Here is a 16,507-nt window from a genome sequence, read left to right on the forward strand (position 1 = left end):
AGGATTTCTTTCTTTCTTTTCTAAGGCAAATCTTTTGGGAAGGACAGTCAAAGTATATGTGGAGGCGCCCCACCCATAGAGCCTGCGGAAAAGAAGACAGAGCCGCACAACTCCTGCGGCCGCCTAGAAAACCCCCCGCAGGCTCCCCCAGCGCCGGGAGAGCGCGTGCACCTGTCGGCACGCGGGGCCGCACCTGCCGCGCCGGGCCTTCCCTCCTACCTTCCAGCAGCTCGTCCAGGCTGGTGACCTTCCGGCTGCCGTCGATGGTGTAGATGGTGCGGACACCCTGGGGCAGGTTCACGTTGTCCGACAGGGAGCGGGTGAGCTCCATAAGCAGCGCATCGAAGGACCGGAAGCGGTCGCTGGAGATGGCAAACACCAGGCCCTTGAAGTAGCGGTCCCCATTCCGGTAGAAGCGCGCCTTCTTGGCCTTCTTCTCCGAGCTCAGGGCCTGCAGGGTCCGCGTACGGTAGAAGCTGCAGTGGGCACTGTGCGCCGGGCTGGGGATGAGCCCGTTCCCCTTGGGGCCGGAGCTGCTGCTGCCCCCCGAGGAGCTGGGCGCCCCTCTCCGCGACCCCGGCCGCGGCCTTTTGTCCCGTTCCTCAAAGTGTTCCAGCTCGATACTCCTGGTGCTGGCCATCACGGCTGCTCCAGGGGCGCCCCCACGAAACACGTCCCAGCCAAAGCCTGCAGGTAGCCCAGGGTCAAGGCGAGCACCGGCTCAGGGACGTCTAACTGCGAGCAGCCTCAGAGCGCCGGGACACCCAGCTTTGGCATCCCGCCCTCTCCTCGCAGGTGGAGCCGCGGAGGCGCCGGGCGGCCCGCGCCCCCCTAAAAGTGGCCGCAGCGCCGAGCTGCCCAGCTCATTGTCCGGCGCGCCTCGCTCTGTCCCTCCCGCTCGCCGGGAGCCCCACGCCCCCCCAGGCGCCTCCTCCACCCGGCCACGCCTCACAACTCCCTCCCGGGAGCCCGCCGGCCGCCGCCAAGTTGGGCCGCCCGAAGCTCGCCCCGGACCCGCGGGCGCGCACAAAGCTCGGGCGCCCGCCGCGGCTCGCGTCCGCCCGCCGCTCCCGGGAGATCCGAGGGGAAGGAAGGAAGGGAGGGGGAGGGGCCACGAGCGTGGGAGAGGCGCCGCTGGGGCGTCGGCCCGGCTCCGGCCCCGGCCCGCTCACGCGCCCGGCCCGAGGCCCGGAATGCCGCGCCGCCTCCTCGCTCGCCTCCAGGCCCTGCCCGAGGGGCGGCGCGCGCTGGCTGGGGCCGAGAGCACGGTGCAGGCCAGTCCCTCCCGGAGTCTGGCCCTAGCGGGAAATAACGCAGCCCGCCTCCCCCGCAGCCGGCCGGCCCGGCCCACCCGCGAGCATCCGCCCCCGGGCCCGACCGCACCGCCTGCCCAGCCCGCTGTCAGGGCTGGAGGGGGCTTCTTGCTCCCCGAGGGATGCCAAACCCCGGAGGGAGAGAGGTGGGAGAGGAGGCTCTACAGCGCGAGAAGATCGGCCCCTCCAGGGTCCTAGGCGGCCCCGCCCGCCTGACAGCCCCAACCCCGCTCCGCGCGCTGATGGGCGCAGCCGCGGCGCGCGCTCCTCCGCCTGGGAAACGGAACCGCGCAGGTCAAAAAAACTACAAAGGAAGGAGATTCAAGGGCAGGGATCACATCCCTTAGCCAGCCTCCAAATGAGGAGCCGAGGCTAAACTAGGGCAGGAACCTGAAACATGGCATTGAATTGGGGCACACTATTTATTTTTTAAAAGGAAATCTGGAGCTTTATTTAAAAATCCTTTGATGAAACAATTTCCGTTGCAGATTCGCTAACATGGTTCGTTCAGTAACTTTGAATGTGTATGATCGGAAGTTATTGTTTTTTGAGGAATTTACTTAATTAACAAATATTTATTAAAGCATGCAATGTGCCAGGCATTGTCTCCGTCTCTGGGGATGCATTCGTAAACAGAAAATCCCTGCACCCCACCCCCCTTACATTCAAGTGATGTTTATTGTTGTCAGTTTGAGCTTCTCATTAAGTAATAGGTCTAACCTTTGTAAGCACCCATCATACTCGAAGTCTTAATTTAGTAGTGCCTGGTCAACAGTAAAAGCATATTCCCCAAAGGCTTGTGAGAAATATTAGTTACTTCCCTTTTACCATTAGGGAAAGATGAAACTAAAAGAAGTTTGGTCCAAGTTACCCTGAAACCTTAGGTTATTCACCACCTGTTCTCTGAGTGGCCCTAGACAGCAAATCCAAACCGACCTGTAAGGTAAGAACATGGATGCTTTTCTTGGAATTAACTAAGTCCTGGAAGAGTATGAATAAGAGAAGGCAGAGATATATGCAGTAGTTCTTCAGCAGCTGTGAAGCTGCCCTGGCATGCAGTGCCCCAGAAGATTCCTGATTAGTGCACCATAGTTCCCCCAGGGCAGTCTCAGGGATACACCTGGGCATACCTGACTTCTAGAACCAGGACTGGAACATGCTGGGAATTCAGGGCTGATCTGAGGCTTCAACATAGTTTTCCAGGGGAAAAACTGTGAAATATAATTAGGTCCATGGCCATAATAGACCTTAACACAGACCAATTAAATCAGAACTTCTGGGGATGGACTTCTCCAACAGTAGTTTTTGGAAGTGCTTCTAATGCACAGCCAGCGTTTCCAACTATAGGCTGTAACATGAGTATTCAAACAGATCAGTGCTGCTTCTCAAACTCTGATGTATACTTACATGTAGTAGGGGAAGTCTCATAAAATGTAGATTCTGATTCAGTAGGTCTAGGGTGGAATTTGAGATTCTGTATTTCTAATAAGCTCCCAGGTAATGCCAATACAGCTGGTCTTGGTACAACACTTTGAGAAACAAGAAACTAAATGGCAAATTTCTTGAGATAAGGCTTCATTAAGTACTAGTAACTGCAGAGCCTTTCAACTTTGTAAATGGCTTAAAATGGGTGTGTTCATTTGTTTTGCTCTTACTCTTTCTTGAAAAAAAGCCCACTTTGTAATCTATTGCTGTAGTAACAAATTATCCCACACCTAGTGATTCAGGACAATAAACATGTATTATCTCAGCAGTTTCTGTGGGTCAGGAAGCTAGGAACAGCTTCCCTTGCTGTCTCATGAGACTGTAATCAAGACATTGATTGGGGCTGCAGTCATCTGAAGGTTTGGCTGGTGCTGGAAGATCTAAGATGATTGGTAGGAGGCCTAGGTTCCTGGCCATGAGCACCTCTCTGTAGGGTCGCTTGAGTGTTATCACAACATGTCAGCTGGCTTCCTCCAGAGCAAGCTCCCAGAGAGAACATGGTGGAAACCAAATGTCTTTTATGATGTAGGCTTGGAAGTCATACACTGTCATTCCTGCAATAGCCTATGTAACCTTACACAGGTTGGCCCTGTTTAATGTGGGACCTGAGTATACAAGGATGACTACCAGAAGCTCATTGAGGTCACCTTGTAGGCTGGTAGCACAGGTTCAATCAAACAAGCTTTAGGACATAAACACATTTTCTCACTCAAAGATTCCTGATAAAAGATTTCACCCTTCTTAAACAGTGAATACAATGATATAATATGCCAGTATTTTAGCATGATTCCCAAACATTATATCCCTAAGTTAACAAAGATTACTGCTTTTCAAGTGGGGCTGGGGGAGAAGAGAAAGTATTTCCAAAGCTGTTACCTAATTTTAAAAATCATTTTGTTCCCGCTCTTTGCATTAATTTGTTTGAAGAACTTTATCTCTGACCTTCATATAAGAATTAAGATGCAATCACCTTTCATAACATAGTTGCTTAATGAATATGGTATATATCAAGACCCAGCTGGCCAAAATTTGAAGATAATTAGGGCAGAAAAAAATTAGTTTCAGCATTACAATTCTAATGCCAACAAAATTTGAGGGTTCTAGGTAGGCAGGTATTAATTTGGGTTGTTACTTCATGATTTAAGGTTTATAGAGCTAAAACAAATTCTCCCCTTTCACGGGGTTGCAGAATGTGCAGAGTAAGATATTTCAACTGGCATGTCCTTTGCTGAGATGCTCCCTTTCTTCTCTAACCAAGAAACACTACCTGGGACTTCCCTGGTGCTCCAGCGGTTAAGACTCTGTGTTTCCACTGCAAGGGGCACAGGTTCGATCCCTGGCCGGGGAACTAAGATCCCACATGCCGCACTGTATGGTGCGGCCAAAAAAAGAAAAAAAAGAAGAAACACTATCTGATTTGCTAATCATTCATCCTTCCAGAGATGATCTATTTCTCCTTGGTGGTTGCCTACTCTGTCTGCCAGGTCATGATTTTAGGGGCTTTATTAGGAGAGGCTGGCTCTACCTCTTTACCATCTTACTTACCATGGCCTGCCTTGACCATTGCTCCTGTTGGTTGTGAATTCTCTATACCCTTTCCTAACCCCTCTTAGTCTAACAATTATCTGAATAAAACCTGTCGTGCAGAGAACTTTAAAAATGGCTTCATCTCTATGCTACAGAGAATCCAAGAATTTCAATCCAAAATCTCTTCTCCATTTTTTTTTTTGTTTGCAGGATTAGAAAGGACTCCTTTCTGCTCTTGACATATAATAATTTTAAATCGCAAAGTATCTAGTGCACGTGAAAACTTTCTTGATGCTATCCAAGAGGGATCTTCTAAAAACCACTTGGGGCAGAAACATTCAACCAGGCTTGAAGGAAAGGTAATTAATTGTTCTTTGTTCTCTATACTTCTCTTCAGATTTCACAGATTAGCAATACAATTTTACAATTTTATGGCTGCCTTTAGCCAAGTGGTAACTTCCTCCCCCAGCCCCCTCACTCCCCCATCTCCACCTTGATTAAGAAATACCATAACAATTTTTATTTGGCATAATTTGTTTAAATGAGATTTATCTACTCCATACTTCCTTATGGAGCTTTACCTAAGAAACTTGCGTTGAACATCTCCTGGTTTTGCTTCACGCTACTTCACTTCTCAAATGCATTGGCTAGTCTTCACTTTTGGCCAGAACCTTCTGCTTTTAGAGGCAGTTTTCCAGCTACTCCATTACTTATTACATAAAGGGCGCTTACAAACATTTTAGACGGCACCGTGCTGAGACTTTCTGCTGTCTCATGTTTTCATTTCTGTTCACTGCGTGCCAAGTGTTTCTCCCAGAAGCAAAAGTGATGAAACAACTATTTTCCGTGAAAGGGCCCAGTGACTATGAACTTGAATTTTTGAAACTTAGCATTATTTTTTATTTCATAATCTTTAATGGTTATAAATTCTAGTATTTTCTGTCGCACTTTAACGGGAAAGAGTATAAAGCCAGGAGGTTCGGAAAGAGACTCTCTACCCCTACTTACCCCTAATCTGCACCCAGACTGGAAAAAGATTCAGACGAACTGTTCTCTTATCTTTTGTTTCACCTTGGGAGCTTTGCTGTCCTTTACAGCCATGATTCTTGAGGCACTTTACAAATATAATGACTTTGCAAATGTATATGAGGGAATGATTAAAACTACATTTTCAGGTTCAGAAAATTGATTAAGGCTTTCAAAAATTTCAAGTTTAATTTTTTTTTTTTTTTTTGCAGTACACGGGCCTCTCCCATTGCGGAGCACAGGCTCCAGACACGCAGGCTCAGCGGCCATGGGTCACAGGCCCAGCCGCTCCGCGGCATGTGGGATCTTCCCAGACCGGGGCATGAACCGGCGTCCCCCGCATCGGCAGGCAGACTCCCAACCACTGTGCCACCAGGGAAGCCCTCAAGTTTAATTTTTTAATGAAAATATCGTGAATGGAAGAAAAATTCAGATATGCATGCTTTAAATGTATATAGCACACAAACACTTTTTTTCTATGAGAAAACTGTGGTTTAATAGCTCTACTGATAGTTCTGTTGGTCCATTTCACTTCCACAAAGTATGTAGTCAAAGACTTCCACTTTTCATGTTGATTCTATGCATTCAAAATTATACTCAGTTATTTTGTCATTTACTAGTTCAGCTGCAATAACTGTTAAAATGAAAATAATAGAAGCATTAAATTTATGAAGTAAATTTCTTTTTAGAAATTTGAACTTTTTTCCCTTTAAATCTCCTTAAGAAGAAAATCTAGGCAGGTAGTAGTATCCCTACTTTCCAGATAAGGGAATGGAGACATAGCCAGTGATTTTCAACAGTTATTTAATTATTTGATATTTAATAATATCAAAAGTGGAAACCATGGAAAATTACTATAGTACTCTCATTTTGTCTGTGTAAAATCAGATTTCTCAAACCCAATATAAAATTTACTCTTTGAATGTAGACTTTTTTGATTCATTTAAAATTCAAAAAGAATTATTATATTTATCTTAAAATCAATCATGATTTTAGTGGTTTCCTCCTCTCCGTAGCATCTTTCATGTTTATATAAATACTGAATATGGCAAACTGTGTTCCTGTCATTCTATATATTAGCTTAAAATAATGATGGTCATGAGTACTTAAAGGATAATAAAGCTTTTATAATGATTGATAAGTAGTTATGACCTAGTTAAAGAAACAGATTATAGACGAGGAAATAGGAAAGATTAAGCAGCAGAGATAGAAATTGACTCCAGGGTATGCTAACTCTAGAAGATGTTCTTATCAAGCTTTCAAAATTCATTAATCACAGGGAGGTCTCTTTAGAAATTTATAATTAAAAATTAATGATCTTTATACCTACAGTAGGTTTATAATGCAAATTAGCTGGTTATTTTAGGACAAATGTTTTATACCTCATACACATATTTGAAATATTCAAATGTTGAAACAATTTATTTATCTTATATACAGGAATAATGATACTATGCAGACTTGGTCAGTCCCTTTTAGTAAATCTGTACTCATTTGGCTATGCATTTAGTTAAAAAAAAATAGCTTTTCCTTGATACTTCCCAGAGTCCTATCTGAAATAACTGCTATTGATCATAATCTACTGTTCATACAAAAGATTTGTTATCTATGCATGTGTGTCTGTGTTTGTGCACTTGTCTGTCTGTGTATATATGTATGTTTTATATATGCATATATATAATGTACATATAAAACATTTAAGGTGAAGAGGTATATGCATGTGATTACCTGATAGAGTATATCTTAATGTAAATGTATGTAATGTAATGTAAATGTATATCTTAATATAACTGATATGTTCATTTTTAATAGCTTGGTAACAATATAAAATTACATTTCTTTCAGTATTACAATTAATTACTATTTATTACTATTATTACAATAATACAGGCATACCTCAGAGGTATTTCCAGTTCAATTCCAGACCACTGAAATAAAGCAAATATCACAATAAAGTGAGTCACACAAATTTTTTGGTTTCCCAGTGCATATAAGATTTATGTTTACACTATACTGTAGTCTATTAAGTGTGCAATAACATTATGTCTAAAAAAAATGTACATTGGGCTTCCCTGGTGGTACAGTGGTTGAGAATCTGCCTGCCAGTGCAGGGGACACGGGTTTGAGCCCTGGTCTGGGAAGGTCCCACATGCTGCGGAGCAACTGGGCCCGTGAGCCACAACTACTGAGCCTGCGCATCTGGAGCCTGTGCTCCGCAATGGGAGAGGCCCGTGCACCACGATGAAGAGTGGCCCCCGCTTGCCGCAACTAGAGAAAGCCCTCACACAGAAACGAAGACCCAATACAGCCAAAAATAAATAAATAAATTTATAAAAAAAAAAAGTACATATATTAATTAAAAATACTTTTAAAGAAATTTATCCACATTCAATATCAGAAAAATCTGTTATAATAATTGAAGAAAGCCTTAAAGAGTTACTAATAATTATTTGGAGCAAATGAATGACTTTAAAAGGTCTGTATTGGATCACAGACTAAATGATCTTAGCCAGCTCTGAAATTATTTTTTCCTCTCTTAGTTATCATTCTATCTGATAGACCTAAACAATCTTTACCCCAAGTTTTCTGTTTTTTAAAAATAATTTTTAACAACCTCAAACTGACAGAAAAAAATGCAAGTTCAGTACAAAGCATTTTTTTCTGAATTATTTGAGAACAAGTTGCCAACATGATGTCTCATCATCCCTAGATAATTTACTGTGTATTTTTTACAAATAAAAACATTCTCCTACACAGCACGATGCAGGTATCACAGTCAGGAAGTTAAGACTGGTAAATTGCTACCACCTAATCTTTGGAACCCATTCAAATTTTTCAGATGCCCTAATAATGTCCTTTTAAGCAAAAGGATTCAGTTCAGAACCACACCATGTGCTTCTCTATGTTGTCTCTTTAGTCTCCTTTGCCTAGAACAGTTCCTTAGTCTTTTCTAGGCCTCCATGACCTTGACACTTTTGATGATTACCAGCCAGTGTTTTTGGCCGCGCCATATGGCATGCGGGATCTTAGTTCCCCTACCAGAGATAGAACCCGTGCTCCCTGCATTTGGAGCGCACAGTCTTAACCACTGGACCGCCAGGGAAGTCCCCCAGCCAGTTATTTTGAAGAGTCCTTCAGTTGGGTTTGTCTGATTCTTCCTCAGGATTAGATTTAAGTTATGCATCTTTGGCATGAATATCAGAAAAGTGATGCTGTGCTCTTATTGTATCATATGGGGGGGTCAATTTCAATTTGTCTCATCACTGATGATGTTCCCTTTGATCACCTGATTTAAGTGGTACCTGCCAGGCTTAAGTTTACTCTTTTTTCCTTTGTAATTAATAAGTATTTTGTCAAAAGACACCTTGTAACTTACGTAAATATCTTATTATTCCTCAAACTTTCAATCTATTCATTTATTTTACCATTTTGGACTCACGGTGTCCTATTTTAGTCAATTACTATCATTATTTATTTTAATGCTTAAATCATCCCCAGTTTGGCCAATGCATTCAAGCTGACTTCTATGCCCTTTTGCTGTCCCCATAATTTTCTGGCACTTCCTTACCTTTGGTTATATGTTCTGGACTCATGTGGTGCTTTCTCTGCCCTAGCCCTGGAATCAGTCATTTTCCTTCCTGTGATAAATAATGATATTTAGGAGCCAAGACTGGGTAATAGGTGTGCTCATTGCCACTGAGTTTCAGCTCCTCCTGGGCTTCTCAGTGGACGGAGCTAGGAAATGTATGTATACACATACATGTATCTTGAAAACCATCAGTCACACCACAGCCCACTTCCCCACAGAAGTCCTCCTCACCCCTGTACTGGGCCACCTCCTGCATGGGTGCTTTCCTTATCCTACTCGGACTTGGATGCTACACACTGGGTGGTCCTCCTGTGCAGACCCTCCTCACCCTGCTCAGGCTCCGATACTTCCCACAGGCCAATCCTCCTATGTGTTGACTTTCTCACCCCACCTACGATGCCTGGCTGCCACTGCTCTCTCCTTACCTAAATGCCTTCCTAGCCTTGCTTGGGGTCAAACACCCTGCTCTGGTCCACCATGACTACCCCCTTGGCCCCAGCTAATGGCTTTAGGACTGAATTGTTTGGGAAGGGAAAGAGGAAGAGCTAATTTTTTTCTTGAAGTTTATTTTACTCTCAGTGTGTCCTCTAGAGTACAATCAACAGACCTCTAACGAGCTATTTTGTTCTCGGCTCACCCATTGTCTCTTCCCCCTGCCCCCAGTGTCATGCCCTGATTTTTACTCTGGTAAAATATTCTCTTATACTCTCGGTATATGTGTTTTAGGCAAGACTGACTTCACCCTTGCTCCAGGGATGGGCATGTGATTCAGTCCTGGCAAGCTGACCACATTCTCTTGGCCTTAGTGATTAGCATTACCTTTTACTCTGTTGCTTAGACCAAAAACAAGACAAAAACAAAAAACAAATCATGCACTCATCCCTGACTTCTTTCTTTCTCCATACCCCACATCTAATTCATAAGCAAAATACTTTCCTTCAAAATATACCCCAGATAGAATCATTTCTCTCTGCCACATACAGAAGTATCCTATTCTAAGCCATCTTCATCTTCATTCATTGTTATAAATTCTTCACCAGTAGCACGTTCTTTGTATTTCTCTAGTAATACCCTGGACATTTTGGTTACATGATCTAATAAAACTCTTATATTGTCCCACTGTAGAGTATTCTTCACACAGCAGCCAGAGTGAGCCTTTTAAGACTTTAAGACAGATTATGTCACTCTGTTCAGTAGGCATCATAACTTCCCCTTACACTCAGAACAATATCTAATGTCCTTACATTATGGCCATCAAGGGCCTACATCAGGACCTACATCACCTGAAGAAGTTATAGAACTACAGATGCCTGTGCCCACCCCCAAGTGAAGCTGATTTAATCGACCTGGGGTATACCCTGGACATTGGTTTCTTTTGAAAAGTCCCCAGTGATTCTAAGAGCTGAGAACCATCTGGCCCTGGCTATCAGTCAGGCTCATATATATCCCTCTAACCACCGCTTGCTTTAGCCACCTGGGCCCCTCTGCTGTTCCTGGAGCATGCCAAGCGTGATCCCACCTCAGGGTCTTTGCATTGCTGGATACCATGACTTCTGACACTAACTGCCCAGAATTCAGTCAAACTTCACAGGTTAAGAGCATAGTCCTTCGTAAAGCTGCCCTCGATTCCATCAGCAGCAGCAAGCTCAGGGGTTCCCAGGCCACCCACTCTGAGTAACTGGCTACTGGGGACACGCTACCTCCTCAGTTTTCATGATTCACTAGAACGAGTCATAGAACTCAGGAAAACACTACACTTATCGTGACAGTTTTATTACAGCAGAAAGAATACAAACTGGGTCCAGCCAAAAGAAGAGAGGGAGGGGCTTCCCTGGTGGTGCAGTGGTTGAGAGTCCGCCTGCCGATGCAGGGGACACGGGTTTGTGCCCCGGTCCGGGAAGATCCCACGTGCCGCGGAGCGGCTGGGTCCGTGAGCCATGGCCGCTGAGCCTGTGTGTCCGGAGCCTGTGCTCCGCAACGGCAGAGGCCACAGCAGTGAGAGGCCCGCGTATCGCAAAAAAAAAAAAAAAAAAAAAAAAAAAAAAAAAAGAAGAGAGGGCGAGGTCTGCGAGGGTCTCAAATGCAAATCTTCTCTATCCTCTCCCCACAGGGTCAGGAGGCATCAACATGTAACAATATGCACAGAATACTGTTAACCAGGGATGCTTACTCAAGCTTCGTTATCTTGCATGTTTACTGAGATTTCACTATGTGGGTATGATTGATTGAATCATTAGCCATATGATTAAACTCAGCCTCCAGTCCCCCTCCCCTCTGGGGAGATCGGGCTGATATCACATGGCTCAATTCCCCAACCCTTGATTTTTGGTGTGGCCAGACCCCCTATGAGCCGTCTTCTTAGCATAAACTAAGGGGCCCAACGTGAGTCACCTCATTAGCGTAAACTATCAGGGTTCCCCATGAATGATAAAAATACTCCATTACTCAGGAAGTTCCAAGGATTTAGAGGTTACTTCCCAGGAGCCAAGGACAAAGGCTGGTCAAATTCTTTATTATAGAACACTGGGTAAAGACATACCTGACCAGATCTACCCTGGACATTTTGGTTACATGATCTAATAAAACTCTTATTTGCTCAAGCCAGGTTGAGTTGCATTTTCTGTCACTATCAAGAGTCCTTTGTGACACACAAATCAATTGTTTTTCCTGACTCCTATGTCTTCCCTTTAGTTCATATTGGGTGTAATTGTTGGTTGGATCAATCTTCTTAAACAACAGTTCTGATCTTGTCACCCCACTGTTGAAACACCTCCAGCAATGAGTTACTTGAGGTGCTTTTTCTTTCTCGACTAGTCCAGAATATTCAGTCTGACATTCAAGGCCTACATCATCTGGCTCTGTTTCTTTGATCTCCCACAACTAGTCCTTAGATATACAACTTAACCAAAATGGACCACTTGCTTTTTCTTGAATGCTTTTTGCCTTTTCCCACTCTCTGCCTTTGTTAGATCATCCCGTTTGTTTGGAATGGCCAACCCCTCCGCCCACCTGCCAAATGGTACTCCTTTCCCTCTTCCGTGAATTCTTCTCTAATAATCCCAGCTGTAAGCAATTTCTTGCTATAAATTCTTCACCAGTAGCACGTTCTTTGTATTTCTCTAGTAATACCTCTCACATCTTTTCTTTTTTAAATTATTTATTTATTATTTTTGGCTGCATTGGGTCTTCATTGCTGCGCACGGGCTTTTCTCTAGTTGCGGTGAGTGGGTCTTCTCTTGTTGCAGAGCACGAGCTCTAAGCTTCTCTTGTTGCAGAGCATGGGCTCTAAGTGTGCTGGCTTCAGTAGTTGTGGCACACGGGCTTAGTTGCTCCATGGCCGTGAGATCTTCCCAGACCAGGGCTCGAACCCGTGTCCCCTGCATTGGCAGGCGGATTCTTAACCACTGCACCACCAGGGAAGTCCCTCACATCTTATTTTTAATATTTGTCCTTTATTGATATTTGTACACTTCCATTATACTAATTCAATCTATATTTAATGAATTCTTACAATGCTCTAAGAATATAAATATGAATAATTAGTTTATGCCCCAAAGCAGTCAGTTATCTAGCAAAAGAGGAAAATATATCTTTTATCAACTGATTTTTATCAACCAGCCATTATCTCTCCAAATATTTTATCGCCCATATCCTGTCTATTCCCTCATTCTAGAATTCCTGTTAGATGTAAGTTGGACCTTCAAATTTTTTTCTCCATGCCTTTTCATATTTTCTATTTCTTTAACTGTCCTACAGTGAGGAAAATTTGTTCAAACGTATCTTCAAGTTTACTAATTCCTTCTTCAGCTGGCTCTAATCTGCTGCTTAACCCATTTGTCCCGTGGTAAATTTAAATGACTATTCATTTCTAGATGTGTAACCGAGCAAAGATTCGTGTGCCTGCAGCTCAGAAAGCCAGACTCTGACAGTGGGAGTTTGCAACAAAGAAAGGATTTATTGCAGGGCGCCAGGCAAGGGAGTGGGAGACAAGCCTCAGATCCACTCCAACTTGGTCCTTAAGTTAGGGGGTATTTTTAAGGGGGAAGAACAAAGAAGCTGGGGTTAATCATCGTCTTGTGACATATCTTAATCATAGTTTTGGGAGTCAGGATGTCTCTGGTTTACGATTTTTTTTGGCCAGGTGGTCTATGGTTCAGAGATCTGTTAGCTCATCTTGCCCTGGAGAAACCACCTGAGCTTGTACGTTTAATGGTGACATCAACAATTTTAGAATATTAACAATATTATCAATAACAAAAATCTCAGTCATCTGATTCTGGTGGATTAGTGTTCATTTAGCACAGGAGTGAGGTCAGATGGGACAAAAAAGGCAATAAAATTTGGATAGAGAGATAAATCATTAACTCTGCAAGGGAACTCGGTTTTAAAGGGACTTGGCTTCAGATGTTTGAATTTGTTCAAAATTTTTGGCTTTTCTTTTATAGTGAATTGCCATTTGTTTGTTTTTACGATGCCTTTTAGATTTTCAAAATTTAAAACACATACTTAGGTTATGGTCTCTTTCAGATTGTTTTTCTATATACCAAATTTTGAGATTAAAAAATCTTCTGTTTATATCCCTGATTCTTTTTTTTGCATTCTATGTGAATTTCTATTATGAGCTCCCCTGCAGTGAGGCTCATTTTTGTCTGTGCTCATTCCATGCTGCATGGGTAGCAGAGTTTAATATTAACATCCTCCTGGTGTACTGGAGGCAACAGTCGTCCAGGATAATTTCTAGGCTTGAGGTTTCCTGCAGGATCAGGTAAAGTAAATTCAGATTACACACCAATGAAAGCAATAGGTTTGGAATTTTTATTTTTCACAGAAGTCGTGTTTTTTCCTACACAGAGTTAACTGTCATTTCTTGATATGGTTGGCTGAGATTTTTGGTCTTCTTTGGCTGGGATTGTAGCTTTGGAGAGTCCTGGCCTTATGTAGGCATCTCTGTTCCTGCTCCCCTTCAGGTGGGCCGAAGACAGCTTTTGTTCCTGATGGGCATTAAAACCCTGGTCTTACCAAATCAATGCCACTGTTTCCATCAGCTTCCCCAAGTTGCCACAGTCTCAATTCTTATATTTATCACTCTGGCTTTCAATTCCCTATGTATATACTTGAGGACTCCATTTCTTTCAGATAAAAATTAACTGTAAAGACTTTTTGTTGTTGTTATTTTTTATCCAGTGTTCCTAAGGGTTTATAGCTACTGGGATTCCTTGTTATCTTAGTCTACCACAGTGCTGGAACCACATTAAAAATAGATATGTATCCATCTACAAAATATCTGCCCCACCAGATGACAACCTGATACATGCCATAACAGAAAAACAAAAGAAATCCTTTGGAAATTCTTAAAAGGTAGTCATCAATTGTGATTGCACGGTTTGAGAAAATCTTAATTTGGTAGCTGTCTTAGTCTGTTTGGGCTGCTTTAACAGAAAACCACAGACTGGGTAGCTTATAAACAACAGAAATGTATTGCTCACAGTTCTGGAGACTGGAAGTCTGAGATCAGGGTGCCAGCATGGTCAGCTGAGGTCTCTCTTCCAGGATGCAGAATTCTCATTGTATCCTCACATGTGAGAAAGGGCTAGGGAGCTCTGTAGGGTCTCTTTTTAAGGGCATTAATCCTATTCATGAGGGCTCCACCCTCATGACCTAAGCACCTCCTAAAGGTCCCACCTCCTAATACTATCACATTGGGCATTAGGATTTCAACATATGAATTTGGAGGGAACACAAACATTCAGACCATAGCAGTAACTAACAATTGAATTGAGCTTTGAAGAATGCACAGGATTTTGACATGAAGAGAGGGAGAGGTAGGGTCTTGTGGGGGAAGCCCAGGTAAGGAATGAGCAGTCATGAACATGTATATTATTTTCATGCATTCAGTCCTATGTGGTTGGATCTGTGTGTGGCTTATTGGCTTGTAGTCTTGGGGTACGTGCCTGGAATCATCCCAGCATCTCCATACAAGTCCTTGCATAGTGCTCTGTGTGCCATATACACTAAATATTTACTGGATGAACAAATATACGTGAGAGAATGTTTCCAAAGTAAGGAATAGAGGCTGAATATATTCAACCTCACTCTATGTCAGTTTGCTCACCTACAAACAAGAGGTTCACCTACAAACAAGACAGTAGCACGGTATGACTTAAAATTCCTTTTGGTTCCAGCATTCTATGATAATACTTTGTACAACTTAGTGCCAATCCTAATTAGTTCCAATTTAAGCAAGGAAACATCTGGATGACTTTTTGTTAGGGTTAAGTGGATTTGGTTGTTGATATGCTACAGGGAAAGAGAATGAAAAGTAGTCTTGAAAAATGCTGTTTAATGTGGAACAAAGAGGATCAGAGGTTGACCCACTGCAGGGCTATATTCTTATAATCTACTCAGAGTTGCTGCTATCCTGGTCTAGATAAAGAGCCATTGCCTAGAAGTTCCCTTTTGAGATTCCAGTTTTCAAAAGCCTTCTCTGTATGCAACCTTAAGTTTCTAAAAATAAACAAAATAGGAAGACTTCTCCTTGGAGGAAACATTTAGCAATAATAACCACAAAAGTTTGAAAGGGAAATTCATTGTCCAAAAAAAGGAAGGAGAAAAAAAGTCTAGATTTCTTCTATTTTTTAAAACTTATTTTACTTCCTGAGCTTTGTAAAAGCTGCTTAGATAGACACAAAAGGGAAATGAGACAGTCAAGAATATTTCAGTTTGTATTTGAACAAAACAACCATCACTACCTCATTTAGGAATAATTTTTTAAAAAAGAAAAAAACCATTAAAGTTTGTTTTTGTGACATCCACAATGCATTTATTCATTGATTCATTCTTTTATTTATCAAACTTTTCATTGAGCATCTAATATGTGTAGGACGTTATACTAGGCACTAGGTTGGAGATGTGACTTAACTGGTAATTCTATAGTGATCATTCAACATGGTAAACTCAGTCTTTCCTTCTGTGTGTCGGGCATTGTGGACTTGCTAATTCAACTTTTATTTGATCATCCTTCTAGTATGTTTTTCTATACTGCAGAGTTTGGAATGCTGAAAATTTCATTTCCCGTGGTAGTTTCTTCCAATTTGGTGCACTTGCATGAGATTTGGGAGGCAGAAGTGGAAGCCATTTTCTTGACTTTTGCCTTATTCCATTGGCAAACAAGGTCATAAAATATGAAGTTTTCTGCTAGTGGTGTTACCGTGTCCATTATCCAGGTCTCTATGTATTCACAGGTGTTGCTGTGGAGAGGAAGCTGAATGCCACGTTCAACTTCTTCATTCCCACTTCCTCATTTCTCCACTTCAGTTATGACCATATGTTCTTGAGCTCAATTGTTCAAATAGTAGCCTCAGAGGAATAGCTTCCCAGTGAGTTGGTTCTAAGGAGTGGTTCTACATTTCATTTCTAGAGAGCAAGCTCTGCCAAGCATTTTATTAGCACCTAATTCCATGTGTTAAGTCCTTTTCTGTTTAAAATGTGAAGAGTGGTTTCTGTTTCCTGCATTGAGTCACGCCCAACACACCCTCCAATGTTATTTAGGGATAATAGTAGGACTCTT

At 42.7% G+C, this 16,507-nt stretch overlaps 1 protein-coding gene across 11 annotated transcripts in view; it reads right to left on the bottom strand.

Annotated features, from left to right (window-relative positions):
* The window catches only part of DCLK2 (doublecortin like kinase 2), a 277,071-nt gene that overhangs the window by 155,644 nt on the left and 104,920 nt on the right, over positions 1–16,507 (bottom strand). For 4 of the 11 annotated variants that reach the window (XM_030878194.3, XM_030878193.3, XM_030878191.3 and 1 more), the window contains exon 1: positions 220–1,574. The exons of 1 other annotated variant lie outside the window; for it this stretch is intronic. In XM_030878194.3, the coding sequence (XP_030734054.1) occupies positions 220–640 (421 nt within the window). In that variant the 5' untranslated portion in view covers positions 641–1,574. Of the gene's footprint in view, positions 1–219; positions 1,578–16,507 lie in introns of those variants that run through there. 6 more of the 11 variants (XM_030878189.3, XM_030878187.3, XM_030878186.3 and 3 more) reach the window with 3 other exon arrangements.

The sequence above is a fragment of the Globicephala melas genome, chromosome 5, assembly GCF_963455315.2.
Source record: "Globicephala melas chromosome 5, mGloMel1.2, whole genome shotgun sequence".
NCBI classification, from domain to species: Eukaryota; Metazoa; Chordata; class Mammalia; order Artiodactyla; family Delphinidae; genus Globicephala; species Globicephala melas.